Source organism: Phyllopteryx taeniolatus, chromosome 7 (assembly GCF_024500385.1).
Source record: "Phyllopteryx taeniolatus isolate TA_2022b chromosome 7, UOR_Ptae_1.2, whole genome shotgun sequence".
NCBI lineage: Eukaryota > Metazoa > Chordata > Actinopteri > Syngnathiformes > Syngnathidae > Phyllopteryx > Phyllopteryx taeniolatus.
This window is the reverse complement of record NC_084508.1, coordinates 13,145,249-13,163,761: the sequence shown is the minus strand read 5'-3', so window position 1 is coordinate 13,163,761 and position 18,513 is coordinate 13,145,249. Positions and strand designations below refer to the sequence as shown.

General features: G+C 40.5%; 1 protein-coding gene across 5 annotated transcripts in view; it reads right to left on the bottom strand.

Moving 5' to 3' along the window:
* polrmt (polymerase (RNA) mitochondrial (DNA directed)) overlaps positions 1 to 18,513 on the bottom strand; it is a 43,389-nt gene that overhangs the window by 10,451 nt on the left and 14,425 nt on the right. For 3 of the 5 annotated variants that reach the window (XM_061779374.1, XM_061779373.1, XM_061779375.1), the window contains exons 10-15: positions 17,398 to 18,183; positions 16,862 to 16,984; positions 12,172 to 12,294; positions 11,136 to 11,315; positions 9,922 to 10,008; positions 6,450 to 6,563 (exon numbers count right to left, since the gene is read on the bottom strand). In XM_061779374.1, the coding sequence (XP_061635358.1) occupies positions 6,450 to 6,563; positions 9,922 to 10,008; positions 11,136 to 11,315; positions 12,172 to 12,294; positions 16,862 to 16,984; positions 17,398 to 18,183 (1,413 nt within the window). Of the gene's footprint in view, positions 1 to 4,799; positions 5,094 to 6,449; positions 6,564 to 9,921; positions 10,009 to 10,374; positions 11,045 to 11,135; positions 11,316 to 12,171; positions 12,295 to 16,861; positions 16,985 to 17,397; positions 18,184 to 18,513 lie in introns of those variants that run through there. The other 2 variants (XM_061779376.1, XM_061779377.1) reach the window with 2 other exon arrangements.

The following is an 18,513-nucleotide window of genomic DNA, read 5'->3' as shown; positions in this document are numbered from 1 at the left end:
TTGATAACTGTAGAACCATAAATGAAGTGTCATAAATGGAACTTACTACAGCGCTTTCTTGTTTACTCTCCATTACATATCTGTCATTCTGAGTGACTAGTTTTTCCTCTTTTAGTTTTATTATACATGGTTTAACTACTGTTTCCACTAGTATGGCAGTTAGAAATCTTATAGTTTTGACTGTACAGGTTAACGATTAATTCACTTTACATTTTTTCCTATGGGAGAAATTGTTTCTCAATAAGAAAAACTTGGAAGATACCAATCACTGAAGAGATTAGCGGTTCCGTTGTACATTATATACAGTATAAAGATTGATTTTAAGGAAGAGAGTATTTCATAGTCTTTCTTTCACGATCAAATAAGTTTAACATGGCAGCCTAGAGAATAATATAACTGGCATTAAGGAAGGCGAAGATATTACAGAATTAAGGTGACAGGGGTTTACATGGATTAAAGTCTATCACAGCCACATTCAGCGAGTCACTAAGCAACTCACTTTGATGGGTCTAGTTGATTGCGGCAAGATGAATGACAAAATCACACTTTTATCAAGAAAATAGTTTGAAAAAAGTGCCACGGTGTGGGGAAAAGCCCATTAGTCTCTGCCACAGCAGTTATCTCATACATCAACGCTTGAGCAGGATTGTTCCGGGGGGTGGTCTGTCCATCAAGTTCCTTGTTATCTTTATGCCCTAGCACATCTGGAAAAAGGTAAAGGGGAGGCTTGATGTGAAAGGGTGAGGGCGAATGTAATGGAGGCTACCTTTGGTGTGACGAATGGAAGGCCAGGTACTAAAAGAGGTCATAATTTTACATTGTACTCTGCCCCTTTTCATTATAATGTGAGCGTCCATGATCTTTGTGTGAGACCTGCATCAAAGCTATGATGAATGGGACCTTGGCTAACCTGGAGGAGCGAGGCGGCGAGGGAGGACGGGCCCCTGCGGTGGAAATCACCTGAGACCTGCCGTGCAGATGGCTACGTGTACATAAGCAATCAGTAACCACACAGAAGCAAGCTGTCCCCATTAATCACATCCAGTTAATAAAAGAAAGCTCCTATACTCAAATGGTCATCTAATGTTGAAGTCTATGTAGTCACGCACATTTCGTTCTTTTGACCAAACTCTCTCCCTCGTCCTTGAAAATGAAGCTGCATTTATTATTATTTCACCTCAAAATGCCAAAGGATCAACGGAACATCGTGTCACCCTTGGGAATGCCTCGCTCCGGTTCCGACGCCGGAGGAGGCGCAGAGGGCATCACGAGGACATTTGGAGTTACACACCTTCCTCGCATTTGAATTTCTAAACCTGCTCGCTCATCTCATGGCCTGCTGCCTCTGACACAATGTCAAACGTTCACATCACATGTAAAGTGATTCTTTAGCCTCGTTCACACAGAGATCCTGTAAAATCTCTGCATCACGCCCAATACAGAAGATGCAATTTCTCCTCTCTTACAATAAACTAAATAGACAACTCTTGATGTAGCTTATAGTGACAGGCTACTGATGGCATAACAAAAGCCCTATCGGGCGAAATTACCTGTCAATTCTTGTACAATTTCAAAAAAATAGTGAGTGTGTAGCAACACCTAATTGCATCCATATAAGATGCAGCAATGTAAATTAGCATGGTAACTCTCGTTACATTCAAACACAGTATATCTGTCAACTATTATCTGGCCATTATTTCAGATGTAATTGATTGCATTTAAGTAGAATTTTTGTAATGGAAATGACAAGAGCACGATACTAGCTACAAAAAAGATCAAAATACATATTTGTCTTTTGACTTGGTGAAGCAGTCTGTTGCTTTTTATCCATGGATTTATTTATTATTTTGGAACACCTTGTTCCAAATAAATTCTACACTTTTAATAATAATGACTCCTGCTTAGTGTACATGTGACAGGAGCTGCCGTGTTAGTCAGAATAACTTGTATACTGCATTCAGGGCATCTGCTCAATGCAAGAAATAAATATACATATACAACTTTTGGTGTTTCCCAGTGTTTATTTCAATAATACAAAAAAATATTCCAAAAACAATCTTATATCTCTGAAAATCTCTGGGTGAATGTTGACCCCATTTTATCTATAACTATTGGAATATGCTATGAAGTATGATTTAATGTGGGGAGAATGTAGCCTTGGTCCACATTGAATTTTTGTTAGTGGGCCAGAGTGGAAAAAGAGGTTTCTGAATGAATGACCGCCCCAATTCACCTCAAGGGACAACGCTTCCAAGAAAGAACCCGTGGGAGTCCAGAGTTCTGAATCAATTTCTGTGAGGATTTTCTGAAACATCAATTGTTTTACTGTATGCAAATTAGCACTGCTGTAGTGGGGAAACTAAACCTCTTGAGTGACTGACGTCTTCCCTTGAAATCCTATACCTCATTACTTATAAGGTTATCAGATAGAAATTTGTATTTTTACAAGACAAGAAACTAATCGTTTGAGAATACACTTGTGGCAATACGAACAAAAATTAGCATTTTTATTGAGAAAACTACTTTTTAAGGGACATACTTTGGGCAAAAAAAGTGAGAAAAAAATATTTTTATGAGAGACAATATGTGTAGTCAATAAGAAACCTTTATAGTGTTAATAGTTTGAGAATTAAGTATTAGTTTTATGAAACCTCATAAGCCCCCCTTATTTTTACATGTGAAGAAACTTTACGAGGAGGAATTTTTAATGCTGCACTAATAAATGTATATATCAATTATCAATTATTATATTAATATTCTGAGAATAGTCGTATTTCTATGAGGAAAAAAACCCCAATATGAATCGAATACAACTGCATTTTTACAAACATTTGCAATATAACAAGTAGTAGCATTTTTACAAGAAGGAACTTGTAATATGGTGAGAATAAGGTAGGATAAGGAGAATAAACTCTTGAAATGCTCAACTAAATTAAGTAGTATCAAGTTTGTGTAGTGCATAAAGTAATATTTTTACTGGAAAAAACATTTATGGGAATAAGATTTCATTTAACAAGAAAAAAATGAAATAAAATAAATATATATATATATATATAAGAATAATAAAAATAAAACAGCACTTTTATGTGAATAAAATATGGCCATAATAAACTTGTACTATTACAAGGATAAAAACTGGACTAAAATTTGTAAGAAACTTGTAATGTTGAAAGAATAAACTCATTATGTACGAAAATAAGCATTAATTTCAAAAGACAAAACTGTAATGATACAAGAATACATGAAAAGAAACTTGCAACGGTAAGAGAATAACCTTGGAAAATTAAAATATATATTATGACAAAGTAAAATTTTTCCAGAGGGAAAATGTTTTTTTTTTTTTTTTTAATATGGCTCCAATAATGTGAGAAGAAACTACCATACTAGATTCAATTTAACTTTTAAGTAAATACTGTATTATTCTTGTGAAAAATGAAACGGCCATCAGTATATTTGTAAAAAGAGCCATAACGCAACTGATGAGGCAACCACTTTCTCAACACTTATTGGTTTTCTTACAGTACCCGACTCCTCATTTCGCAATCCTATCCCTTGTCTAATTACAAATGACCCCCCCGGCAACATAATGGCCTTGGATTGAAGAGGCAGAGAGGAGACTGGGAGATTGAATTGAATTCATCAATGCTTGGGGGGAAAGTGACCTTTCTGCAAGTTATTTTCATTTTTGTTGCCCAATGATGCAACTGGATTAGAGTGTTATTATAGCAGGGGATAATCGACGTCAAGTGTGACGCGACTTCATCGGCGTGTGTATGCAAATACTAAACCTTCAAAGAGCTAAGCAGCCTCCTTGTCCACGGTGGACGTTAAAGCAAGCAGAGCCAGCCAGAGGAAAACGAGGGAGGAGAGATGGACCCTCGGGGGAGTCGCCATCTGTCAGCGGAGCTCTCTTGCACCTGCTTGTGAGGTGTCACTCCCCTTACTGAAGTAACCCTCCGCTTGATGTCATACTTAAAGAGAGGACAGCACAGTGGGCAAGCTTAAGGCCTTGCTGGCTGCGTGTGTTTGGCATCTGCTATACAGTATGTCCGTGTCCTTCATTTACTTAGTTCATAAACCTGGGGATAGAATCACACACATTGTCAAAAACTGGTTCATGTGACAGTACGGTGATCCCCTGCTATATTGTGGGTCACCTATTGGGATTTTTCTGTTAAATACATAAAAATGTTTTAGTGTTTAACTTAAAATTTGTGTAAAAGTGTGTTTAAATATCATTAAAGTATGTATGAGGGGTATTTAAAGGCTTAGGCGTGTCCGCGAAGGGCCATATACATAAAAATCGAAGGATGTAAAGGCCACTTTGACAGTTTGTCTTCAACTTTACAGTATTAAACACACTAAAACCAATCCATCAAGCAATTAGAGCAATTTGGAGAAACTGCTACATTATTTTTCACGATTTAAAAAAAACAAATAGATTCCCCCCTTCCCTGAGCAAATCTCCATATTCAGAACCAAAACAAGAGTAATCTATAATAAGGTAACAATCTTTAAAGTAGTGTTGACTTGAGGTTCATAATTAATCACTGTGATATGTTCACAAATCAGGTCCTGACACAGAGCATAAAGAGGAGAAAAAGATGTTTACTTCTGAAATGAAATTATCTTTTTTCACAATGCATTACAGATATATTTTGTCACTATTTTAGTTGTAAATAGTTTCTTCGCAGATCTATGTATCTATCTGTAATCTATGTAGAATCAATTATTATTATTAGTAGTAGTTAATTAATAAATAAACAGACTATTTATTTAGTGTTTAATGATTTTATTTTGTTACAATGTTAATTTTTACAGCTTAAAGTGCGCACACACAGGCGACATGCTATCTACAGACGTGATGGCACGCTGACATTTATCTGTCAGACGTGCCACTCTCAGCCTCTCCACAGTGACAAACAACTCTAATGATGTTGTGGAGCTCCATTACAGTCAGGGCCACCCATCCCAATCGCACGCCACCATCAGCGCTGCACTCTCCAACACCCAACGTATCAGGACCTGGACTTTCTATCCGGAGCACTCTGGCTCCCGGCGCGTTGGAAAATGTACCCGTTGAGAAAGGCATGCTGGGGGGTCAGAACTAAAATGTCAGGCTCGCTAAGAGATCGAAAATACTGTCATGTAAATAATCCATGTTTTTTTTAACCTGTTACCAGTCATGTACTGAAATTGAAAAAGCAACAAAATGAATTAACGTCCTTTTTAAAAGAAGGCAGGCAAGGAAAAAGGCGGCTTGTTTAGAGCACTAGTGAAATATTTCACAATGCATGAATATGCATAAACAGGAAGTGAGTCCTGTTAACTCACAAGGGGGTTGAAGAGACTCAACAATATTTATTAAGTCAAGAACTTGCATAGAGTACAGTGGTAAGCATGAGAGGAAATTTAATATTTCAACAATACCCCCCAAAAAAGGCTAATAATATCATTTAAAATGTTTTTGGACTCTAAATGTTGGCAGTACCCACAACTCTATGCAGTGTTTCTCTAATCTTGCTAGTATTGTCTTTGTTTTTGTGTTTTTTGTGTTTTTCGTCCGTCTTTGGAGACCTTACACGACTCACTTACACATGGGGAGACCTGCTCCATTCGAATTGAGGACTCTGCATCTTTTTGCACAATTGTTGTTTGTTGTTGTTTTTTGTCAATGTCTTTATGTCTCCAAAGTGTTCTGTAAATTGACTGTCTGTTGTACTAGAGCGGCTCCAACTACCGGAGACAAATTCCTTGTGTGTTTTGGACATACTTGGCAAATAAAGATGATTCTGATTCTGATTCTGACACAGCGAGGGAAGCAAGAAATTGGCCATGAATTGGTTATGGAATCTCTGATATCTTTTTTCTCCCTCTGTGAAAAGTGCAAATAATGCTGTTTTTGCTCAAGTAACAACTTTAGGTACACTTCTACACTGTTCTGTAAAGTCCAATTTCACTTTATTTAATCTGTGTGTCTACCTTTAATTGCTGTGAGTATATCAGCTTTGTGTTCAACTAAACAGCCCCAGACTTAACACTGAGTACGGTAAGTAATTTGTGAGTAAATTAATACAAAACCACTATATCAGTGTACATATACTTCATGTGACATTTTTTTAGGTGGTGTGCCGTGACATATTTCTAATGTAACTGCTGTTGGGAAACACTGAGCTAATGACATGATGACATAAGATAGCATTGCTTGGCCAACTGGAGGAAACATATTTAAAAAATGCCCAATGGAATCGTAGAGCAATATCACATTAATGCAAAACTAAAGATAACAGTCGTGCCAACCATTCAAGTACGAGCAAAGCAAGGTGGGCAAGAAATAGACTTAGAGATATTGTGATGTGTTATTTAAGGTTATTATAGCCTGTATTTCAATAGGATTTTTGTGTTTGAGTTAACATAATATACATTGCAGCTTCTGAATGTTTGCTTACCAAATGGTGACGTATACGGTGGTAGGGCTGGATGATGGGCAAACCCAGGGGCGTCAGCCACTGCACGGTGTGTCCCGCCTTGGATATGAGTCTGGCGCTCTCCGTTAACCAGTCCTGCAAAAACCAGACCGCACTCAATTTACAAGACCATGGCTCAAGCACTTACAAAAGCATCTTTATGATTCAGTATCAATTCAATTCAATTCCACTTGATCCAACATCCAAGTTTATTTGAAATTTTCAAAAGGCAACAGTAAAAATCATGCATTTTCACATATTTCAAGCAACTGTGTGATAAATCACATCGGTTAGTCAGCCTATATTTGGTGTGCATTTTTAGAAAAGAGGACGCAGTTCAATTAGCAGGCTTATTATGAAAATGTTCTCGTTCTATGAGTTAATGTTCCACAAATCATCTAAATGACCTTTTTAGCAAAACAATTGTTACTGACTTGCTGAGGAACAGGTGAGGGATTGTTGCAAAAACAGCAAAGTTCAACAGCGTCGCTTGTAAAGCCTCTATTTTGTCTTTAAGCCCTAGTAATGCCAGTAAATTCCTCCTTCCACGCACACGCACACACACACACACACACACACACACACACACACACACACCTGTGAGAAAGACGGATGATCATAGCCATTCCCTGGGCGAATGTGCTCTCATCTTATATCTCTGTCTGAGCCAGAAACAAAGACAAGCAGACAGCCGGGGAGTGACGGATAGACTAACTAGATAGTTAGAGACTGACTGATCGATGAGTGGATTGATAGGTGGCGGGCCGAGGGGGAGAGTGTCCCGAGAATAAATGGGACATGTTCGAGGAAGGAAGGAGGTCAGCGGCGGGATTGATTCGGTACCGGAAATTCTTTATCTCAAACCCGGGCTGTCCCCGCTCAAACCCCAAAGGAGGAGCACCACAGCGGCGGGCGCAGGTTCTATTAGCTTGCCGGGCTGTGCGCCACTTGCGAAGATAATGCACACAAGTCTTGATGCTATAAATGGCACCTATGTGATGAATGTGCGCCGTTGGCAGTTTTTCATCACCTATTCGTGCCAGGAACTAGTCATTAATAACAGAAAAATATGACTCTCTGTGGAGCTGGAAGTTACTCATCACAATTTGGCTACAGTATATTTCGACTGTGGAACAATATTTGTTTATCTATTGGATCTGACAAAATATGACAACGGGAACTGGTTGAGAGAGCGAGAGTGCAGTTCACCTTAAGGTGCGTAAAATACAGTATATGGTCATACAACTTGTAGTACTGTGCTTTTAAGGGGTGTGTCCTAGTGAGTGACAACAGGAGAATCAGAATCGTCAGGATGTCAGGTTAGCCGGTCAGCCTGCATGTGAGCATCTGGGCACGAGTTGTGGTCTACAGCAGCTCCATGCGCGTTTTCTCACTTTGTAATCGCGTTTGACTGTTTGTCTATTTCAATAATCAGCTGAAAGTGAATCTGCACCTGATGCTCTTCGTGCCTACATGCAAGGGCATTACAGTTACCTTATCTGCTTCGTTTGTTTTTCACTTCAATTGAGCGGCGGCATATCTGAAGCAAGCTTGTAATTCCAACTGGAAATTGGGCTCGCAACGCAAAGCAAAAATCCATCCATCAATCCATTTTCTGAGCTGCTTCTCCTGACTAGGGTCGCGGGTGTGCTGGAGCCTATCCCAACTGTCATCGGGCAGGAGGCGGGGTACACCCTGAACTGGTTGCCACCCAATCGCAGGGCACATACAAACAAACAACCATTCGCACTCACAGTCACACCTACGGGCAATTTAGAGTCTCCAATTAATGCATGTTTTTGGGATGTGGGAGGAAACCGGAGTGCCCGGAGAAAACCCACACAGGCACGGGGAGAACATGCAAACTCCACACAGGAGGGGCCGGGGATTGAACCCGGGTCCTCAGAACTGTGAGGCAGACGCTCTAACCAGTCGTCCACCGTGCCGCCCAAAGCAAAAATAAATAAATAAATTAAATAACAATAACCAAACGATGGCTTGTAACTCAAAAACTCAAAAAGGTTGGGGCACTCGTAAGACTAGGTACCAATGTATAAACATTAGGAAACACCAAAGGTTGTCTTTCTAGTTCAATCCTTGCAAAAAAAGAAGAGATTGTACAGAGTAGACACACAGAATGCAGGACACACTGTCTTCTGACGAACATGCTGTTACCCAAGACTAAACATAAGGTGCCGCATGACAGAAAATGTATAAGCCGTGCCATTCGCAGTTACGGTACGTCACAAGCAAGACAGCGTGTATCCCTCTGATCTTTTTTGACGGTTGTTTGTCAACTGTAAATTTCAGGAAATGTTTTTCGTGATTTGTATCGTGCTTGTGTACGTAATCAATACAACAACTCTGAAGCCTTGGATTAATGAGAGCTCTTTGATGGCTTTTCCGGGTGTGCGGTCAAAGCATGAACTTGCGCAATCAGCTCAACGTGTGACAATTGCTAACACACAGACAGCGGGGGTTACACACACAAATCCATACAGCACTTATAAGCACTTGAATTAAACGAGCGTAAAAGTGACGAAAAGTGTCCTTTTCACAGTTAGGACATTTGTCAACTCATTAGCAAATTCCCTATTTAAGTTATTATTGTTTTTATGAATGACTGTAGTATCAATACATTGTGCATCTTGGATAAAAGATGTTTGACGTTTCTTTCAAAAGCTGATCATTATTTGTGTGTACATATGGTCTAAGGAGGTTCTAAATTTGTTCACAGAATACGAACAAAAACAAGTACAAAAATATTGCTAAATCACAGATTTGTGCGTCAAACTTGCATATGCATGATTTAAGCACAAATCTGTGCATATGCACGGTTATTGAATGAGACCCAATGAGTCCAAATCATGATAAACGTCAAATTTTTAGAGAAAACAGAATCATTGGGTCCTTATTAAGTTCTATTTTAACACTTTCAAGAAAATTTTATGAATGATATTGAGGGCCTGAATCAGAATCATCTTTATTTGCCAAGTATGTCCAAAAACACACAAGGAATTTGTCTCCGGTAGTTGGAGCCGCTCTAGTACGACAACAGACAGTCAAGTGACAGAGAACACTTTGGAGACAGAAAGACATTGACAAAAAAACACTGAGCAGTAAAGGGTTGCTAGTTATCTGGTAATGCCGGTACATTGTTTTTTTTTTTTTTTTTTGGACAATTGTGCAAAAAGATGCAGAGTCCTCTAGCACTTGGAGCAGTTCGAATGACTAATATTGCAATAGTCCGGTGCAATGACCATTGTACAAAGGGCACCGAGACTTCAAGGAGTGTATGCGGTTTAAAGTGACTAGTAGTGCGATAATCTGGGACAATGTTGGTTGTGCAAATGTTGCAGATACTCCTCAATCAGTGTGCAAATGGAGCAGATGCTACTCTGGCATGAGTGGCCAGTATATGCAAACAATGAGGACTTTCCTGTAACCCACCCACCTGGATCTCTCTCGTCCCTGTGAACATCTCCTTGAGGCCGCTGAACACTTGTCGCACCAGGTAGTGAGATGCTTCCCATACATATTCCTGAAAGACACCGATGATACGCAAGAGTGCATGTTATACAATGCTGCACTATAGTACAGAGGAACCTTCAAAAGTCAAAGATGATGCTGAATGGTTGCCAAGCTGTTCAACCTTTAGCAAATAAAGTGAATTTATCCCTTGTAGGTTTAAACTGTCATCATCATAAAACATTTATGTAGTGTACAGGCAATATTTTAAGTAATATTTTTGCGATTGGCTGGCAACCAGTTCAGGGTGTACCCCACCTCTCTCCCAAAGATAGCTGAGATGGGCTCCAGCACGCCTGCGACCCTGGTGAGGATAAGCGGTACAGAAAATGGATAGATGGTTTGAAGTCCAACTTTTGTTTGAATTTTGAGGCACATTTTTCTTAGAACATTTTGGTCATACTCAATATTGTTTGGAGGCTGACTTTGGAGCTTCAAATGTTCATAGATTACAAATACAAGAGCAGATGTAAGACTAATTGGGAGTATTTCCTATGTACTGATCCACCATGGTGCCCACTTCTGTAATCAGTCACGTATAACAGTTCTCAAAAATTCTGTGATGCAGCAATTAGGGGACATGATGCAAAAGTCATCTGCAACAACACTCTTGCGTGTGAGATGATAAAAGATAGGACGGCCATGTAGTTCCGATCAACTTTTCGTATAATGCGAGTGATTTAAGAAGATTAGATGTTCCTGAAGAATGAGCGATGACCACTGAGGGAACCAATTGTGCCCATGCAGGACTAAAAATAGCAGCACAGTATCACGTCTGTTGTTTGTACCCATCCACTCCTGGCCTCCCTGATTCAACCATACAAGTATTATATTTCACTGCATTATGAGTGCGTGTGTGAATACAATACTGTTCTTGTGAATCTGCTGTGTCAAGGATAAAGTGACGTGATGAAAATATACTCAGCCACTGTCATCAGTGTGATAAATGAGCGGAAGCAGAAGGAGAACAGTCCTCAGCAGAGAGGGCTTCACACCTTCTAGCGAGTATGCACATTATGAGAAGTGCCCCACATACAGTTGAGGAGATCCTGTGCAGAGACCGTGCTAAAAATAAGCCGGAGTACAGCGTGAGGGAACCCCCTCGCACCCATTTTCCCCTCACCTCCCTCGCTACCGTACCTTGGGGAACTCATCAATCTCCTTCAGCCGCTTCTCTATTTGGAGCCTTCCCCCGTAGCGCGTGACCCCGTACACCACGGTCATCACAGTCTGTTTGACCACTTTCCTGTTGATGAAGCCCTCCAGGACCTGGGCAATCTTCAGGCCGCTCTTGGCATCACGAGCACGGAACTCCTCCACCTGAATTGCAAAGCAAGTTGGGCGGGAGCACAATCACTGCTACTGTTGTGGAAAAACCGGAGGCAGCAAACCCCCATGACAACTTGACGCAATCAAGACAACAAGGTCAGGAATTGTGCAATCACTTCTCACACCATGTTGTGTTGAAAGTAATTGTCACTGTTTGTTGTGGCAATACACTATTGTAGTCTATGAAACCCTGGAAAATACCAAGTTGTCTTTATTAAGATGATTTCTTGTCAGAAAGAGGAGAAGTTACATAGAGAAAGCACACCGAGTGAATAGTGGTTAAAAAAAAAAACAGCATTGAGCAATAAACAACATGCTGCTTCACCATATCTTAAGACAAATACATGATTATCTCATTAGATTAAGAAGCTTGTTCTTTTCAGTTTCCAATTACAATATCACAAAGAATGTTTGTGTTCTACAAAGAATACAAATGTTTGGCTCAGTCTGCTCCAAAAAGCATATATTCACTCTTTACGTGTAGTTCGTCGTACTGTGCAACTACAACATGAGGTGTGTCAGAAAGGTTCCAGAACTAGTGTCACAAAATATACATTTCAAATATTTTGTGAGACAGCAGTCCTAGAACCTTTGTGACAGACCTCCCACATCATATGAATTTTTCTGGTTTGGTAAAATATTCCAAAAATCTCCCATAATTGTATTAATTTAAATACATCTATGAAGGTTTAATCAATGGTAAGCATTAGCTCGGCAATGGGAGATGATATTGACTTGTTTACCTAATGCTGTAACGTATGAGTGCACTGTAGAGCAACATATATTATACCATATACCATCTGTTTCCCATCCAGTGAATAGCTGCCATGTTGAGTTGTGCACTGACCTGCTGCGCCACTCCACTGTACACGTCCTGCGGCACGTCACAGGACATGAGGTTGACTGACGTGGCGCCAATAACGTCTCGACCAAGCGCGGCATAGTGCTGGAGCCCGTTGCAGGAGCCGTCCTGGAGGAGACAGTAGGGAAGATTAAATGCAGCCATGTGGTGGGAATGGGAACCGAAATATGGATGGAGGATGTGATTCTGGTGCATGCGGGGGAGATGGGGAATTAAAAGTATGTATGAAGCGCAGAAAATATCAATCAAAACAGCACTGGAAAACGGTTGAGGTTGTCATCTCAGTTTGACAAAATAAAAAAAGAGCACAATACTACCCTGGATGTTCATAGATATGTTAATTAAATTAAACTAAATGTCATAATCCTGAGCTAAAATATGAACTGGATGTGGCATCCATCAGCGTGATAGACAATTAACTGAGGACCTCAACCAGTATTCTAATCACTTATTTATACATAGTAATCTTCCTTAGACGATAACAGCATTGAGTATGTTCAATGAGACTGTATGTATATACTTGGGCTAATCGATTAATTACATTTGCCATAATACCATGATATGATAAAACGCGGTTTTATAAACATAACATGGGCGATTGCAACGTGGTCACATGAGCAAGACTACTCCATTCAGTGGCAACTACTCACGCTACGCATTATGAGCCCAAACATGAGCGAGAGAAATGTGGAAATACAAACTCGTATTACTGCTTAAGATAAATCATATTCCGGAGTACAGCTGGGATAGGCAAAGCTCCTCACAGCTACTTGTCTGTGCCTCAAAAGTAAACAAATAACCAAAGAGCACATCGCTGGACCACTCCTTTTTCTCTTTATATGAAAAGAAAGCAAGCGATAAATAAGCGATTTAGGTACATACAGGAGTGCTTCCACAATAACACTTGAGGCAGGATGACTCTTTGAGAGCACTGTTTCCTAAGCTTTAGTGAGCCAAGGCACAGGAACAATCTTACCATACAACAGCATCCCAAAATATTGTAAAAAGTATATATACTGAAATAATGATAATCACATCCCAATTTACTTACTTACTCAGTTACTGGGCCTGTTTAGCAAGGCAAAGCAAATGTATTTATATAGCACATTTCATACACAAGGTAGCTCAATGTGCTTTACATGATTGTAAACATTTAAAACAAAGAAAAATTTAAATAAAAGTACAATTAAAACTGCGTACAGTGCAAGAAATATCATTTGAAAGTGGAAATGCTCTAAAGAGCATGACAAAAAAGATGAGTTTTTAACCTGGACGAAAAACATTCACAATTTGGGCTGATGTCACTTCTGTTGAAAAAATGTCCACCATGTCATTGTCCACCCAGTCAGTAAGCACACATATTTTGCACAAGCATAACATTGACTTAATACAATGAATATGAAGTTCAGTGAAAAATCTAAACTTTTTCGGGGGGGAAATGGGAAAATCTCAAAAGGTGATACTGACTTGATTCATTCTGTCGTGTGAACAGTAACAGGTGGAGACAAGTTAATTGTATCTTCTGCCATCTAGGGGAAGAGAATTTGTTCTGCCTGTCGCTATACGTCATTGGCATATAGGTAAACAAAGAAACATTATTTGTAGTAAATAAATAATCTTCGGACAAATTCAATGAAATTGCACAGTGGTTGGGAATCATCATTGCCCTGGAGTGTAGACCAATATATATATATATATATATATATATATATATATATATATATATATATATATATAATTTTTTTTTTGTTTGCAACACTGCCTTGGCTAAATAACAGTAATGTACCATGTAAATAAAACTGTAATGTTCGTGGTTGCTGTCTAACTGATGATGCATGCGATTTCCTTCAGGCTTCTCATATTCCAGCTCAGGCTTCATCATCAGGAACAGTGCACATTCATCAACATGAATAAACTGGCAATGTTCCAGATTTCATTGTCTATCCTTAGATAGGCTGCACAAAATCTGGGAGTTCTTTTTTGTCATTTCAAATCCAACAATTTGATTTTGATGGTTTCCTACAGCAGAAAATGTTGTTTCTCTTTCCTGCTGCAACAAAACATGAGATAGACAGCCACTACTTGAGTTAAGGCGAGTGTTTTAGTTTGTCTAATCGGAAACAGAACAAACAAGCAAAGAAGCCGAATGATTTTGAATGAAATTGACGATTTAGAAGGCTTTGAAGATATAAAGGGTCCATTTAGGGAGGAGCACTACCTTGCACAGGCCTGGCAATAAAATGGTCCGAAAAGGTTAGTGCGGTATTGTATAGTTAATTTGTATGTGCCCTTTAAAAGTGACGATGAAAACATGAATGGAAGGTGAAATCTAAATTTGGTGGCTATAAACTACAACCCCAATTCCAAGGAAGTTGGGACGTTGTCCATCCATCTATCCATTTTATGAGCCGCTTATCCTCACAAGGGTCGCGGGAGTGCTGGAACCTATCCCAGCTATCAACGGGCAGGAGGCGGCGTACACCCTGAACTCGTTGCCAGCCAATCGCAGGGCACACACAAATAAACAACCATTCACACTCACATTCACACCTACGGGCAATTTAGAGTCTTCAATTAACCTACCATGCATGTTTTTGGGATGTGGGAGAAAACCCACACAGGCACAGGGAGAACATGCAATCTACACACAGGCGGGGCCGGGAATTGAACCCCGGTCCTCAGAACTGTGAGGCAGAAGCTCTAACCAGTCTTCCACCGTGCCGTCAGTTGAGACGTGTTAAACAAATAAAAACAGAATACAATGATTTGCAAAACATGTCCAACCTATATTTAATTGAATAAACTACAAAGACAAGATATTTAATGTTCAAATTGATAAACTTGATTGTTTTTAGTAAATAATTATTAACTTAGAATTTTATGGCTGCAACACGTTCCAAAAAAGCTGGGATAGGGTACTGTTTATCATTGTGTTACATCACCTTTTCTTTTAACAACATTCAATAAATGTTGGGGAAGTGAGGACACTAATTGTTGAAGCTTTGTAGGTGGTATTCTGTCCCATTCATATGAACAGCTTCAGCTGTTCAACAGTCCAGGGTCTCCGTTGTCGTATTTTACGCTTCATAATGCACCACACATTTTCAATGGGAGACAGGTCTGGACTGCAGGCAGGCCAGTCTACTACCCACACTCTTTTACTACAAAGCCATGCTTTTGTAACACGTGCAGAATGTTGTTTGGTCTTGCTGAAATAAGCAGTGGCGTCCATGAAAAAGATGTTGCTTGGATGGAAGCATATGTTTCTCCAAAACCTGTATGTACCTTTCAGCATTAATGGTGCCTTCACAGATGTGTAAGTTACACATGCAGTTGACACTAACACAGCCCCATACCATCACAGATGCTGGCTTTTGAACTTTGCGTCCATAACAGTGCAGATGGTTCTTTTCCTCTTTGGCCCAGAGGACAAAATGTCCACAATTTCCAAAAACAATTTGAAATGTGGATTCGTCGGACCACAAAACACTTTTCCACTTTGTCCATCTTAGATGAGTTCGGGCCCAGAGAAGCCGGCGGTGTTTCTGAGTGTTGTTGATAAATGGCTTTTGCTTTGTATAGTAGAGTTTTAAGTTGCACTTATGGATGTAGCGCCGAACTGTATTTACTGACATTGGTTTTCTGAAGTGTTCCTGAGCCCATGTGGTGATATCCTTCACACATTGATGTCGGTGCCGCCTGAGGGATCGAAGGTCACATGCATTCAATGTTGGTTTACGGCCTTTCCGCTTACATGCAGTGATTTCTCCAGATTCTCGGAACCCTTTTTGATGATATTATGGACCTTAGATTATGAAATGCCTAAATTCCTTGCAATTGTACGTTGAGGAACATTGTCCTTAAACTGTTCGACTATTTTCTCACGCACTTGTTCACAAAGAGGTGAACCTCGCCCCATCTTTCCTTGTGAATGACTGAGCAATTCAGGGAAGCTCCTTTTATACCCAACATGGCACCTACCTGTTCCCAATTAGCCTGTTCACCTGTGGGATGTTCCAAACAAGTGTTTGATGAGCATTCCTCAACTTTCAGTCCTTTTTGCCACCTGTCCCAGCTTTTTTAACACAATGTCCCAGCTTCATTGGAATTGGGGTTGTAGATTCAAGATTGGAAAAATGTGCTCTGGTTCATATGCAGCCCATTGAGTGAACCATTGCTAATGATTATCATATTTCCAAAGGATTAAGAAGTGAATGTAATGTTCCCACCAGTCAGAGAGAGTACTTTTTTTTTCAAACATTAATGGGGGCACACTGACCAAGTTTGCACGTCAGTCTTAGACTTTGTGTGGTGTTTGAAACTCAGCTCCAGCCTTCCTGTGTGGAGTTTGCATGTTCTCCCCGTGCTTATATCACCTATATGATGAGGTGACTATACTGTACATTTATATGGTTTATACAGTCATAACAGCCCTCTGAGGGGAACCATAACTACAATGTAGCCCGTGACCAAAAGTAAGTTGCCCCCCCCTGCTAAATTATCCATATTATGGCAGTTTGTCTAAATGTGCTGTGTCACTGGCTGGTGACCAGTCCAGGGGATATCCCCTCTCTTGTCCAAAATCAGCTGAGATGGGCTCCAGCTCACCTACAACCCCAATGAGGACAAGTGCTACACAAAAATCGATGACAAGGAAACATTGAATAGATGGTACCTGGTGCACAGGAAAATGCGAGATGAACTGCGTTGGGTCATGAGATCTCACAGCGTTGGCGATCTCCATGCAGCAGGCGAGCGCTTGCCACGGCTCATCTGCATTCATCCACCATTTCTTACCCTGAGGAGATAAACAAGTGTAAGGCGTGTGACCCTGCATACATACTGTATACTACATCAAGCAATACACAAAAAGTTACTTCGGTTTTAATGGTTGAGAATGCCCTACAAGGTTGTACGAAAAACAAAACCAACAATAAAAAAAAACAAAAAACAAAAAAAAAACAAGCATTCGCTGATAATCCTAATTGCAAGGCAGGTAACCCGCTAAATTCCTAGCTGGTTTACGTGTGGTCAGTTGTCACGCGAGTGTTTTATTGTCTTAATGTTTTAAATTACATTAGCGGTTTGTCATTCAAAAAAATAGAGGGTCATATTATGGAAAATCGGCACGGTGCCTAGTCTTTAGCACGTCTGTCTCACAGTTCTGCTTACAAAAGAATGTGAAGCAAATATCAGTAAAGATAGACGCACATTCAATGGGTGGTCAGCAGAGTCCAGAATGTCCTCCATAATAGAATCGGCGTACTCTAGCCTTCCTTGCAGCGAGCTCCTCTTCTTCAAGCCTGTAAGATTGACCAAGTGGATCTTGAGCCAGTTCAGGCCCTTAGGCCCGAGCGGCTTGCCCTCTGCGAACAGCAGGATAGAGCGGGTTACGTCGCTTCCCAGGTGATTGAAGTACGGAGGACAGGGGTAGGTGCGTCCCCGGAAATCCATATTATGCGGGAACCAGAAGACCTCGTCTCTGATGTGGTTGGCGATGGACAGTTTATAGAGAGCGTCCATGCGTAAGCTGTGCATTTCGCTGCATTTTTTTCTGGCGTTGATGACCTCCCTCTTCATGTGAGCCTTCTCAGTGGAAGTGTAAGAGGGGTCCTGCGGGTTGAAGAAGGGAATTTTGGGGGCCTCTGAGACGGGAGGAGGGATGTCTAGCTTGTCGCTACCTCGATCATTAAAGATAGAGATGATGACGTCCAAGAGAGGTTTGTTGATCCTCCAGGCACAGTTACCCAGCTGGTTAAGGGAGTCCAGGACTGGGTGAAGGTTCTGGCATCTCTCCAACAACTCCTCATGCTGGGTCACCCCATCCACACTGCGCATCAGCTTGGCAGGGGTCAGCAGGTACGCACCAAACTTGACCGAGGTCCAGGGCAAAGGAGGGCAGCGCATGGGCATTACGGAGGAGTCAAAGGTCAGTTTAGTCTCCATGGCCTCCTGCTGCATCTGTGTCAGGATGGGGTGGGGCTTTATGAAGCCCACCTGAGGAGAGAGGCTAGTTCATGAAATCGATTTACAGAAAAAGAAGAAATTTAAAACCACGCAAACGCCCTGAAAATAACAGTCACACTAAAATTAAAGAAAGCGTTAGTCCGAAAAATCTTCACTCCAGTAAACAGTTGTTTGCCTTTTGCCTTGCGATTGGCAGGTGACTGTTCCAGGGTGTACCCTGCCTCTTACCCAAAGTCAGCTGCGAAAGACTCCGGCTCACCCGCGACTATAATGAGGAAAAGCACTAAAGAAAATGGATGAAGTTTTCTCAAATGAAAGTAGAGATTACCCCCCCACTAATTAACACAAACCTATTTAATG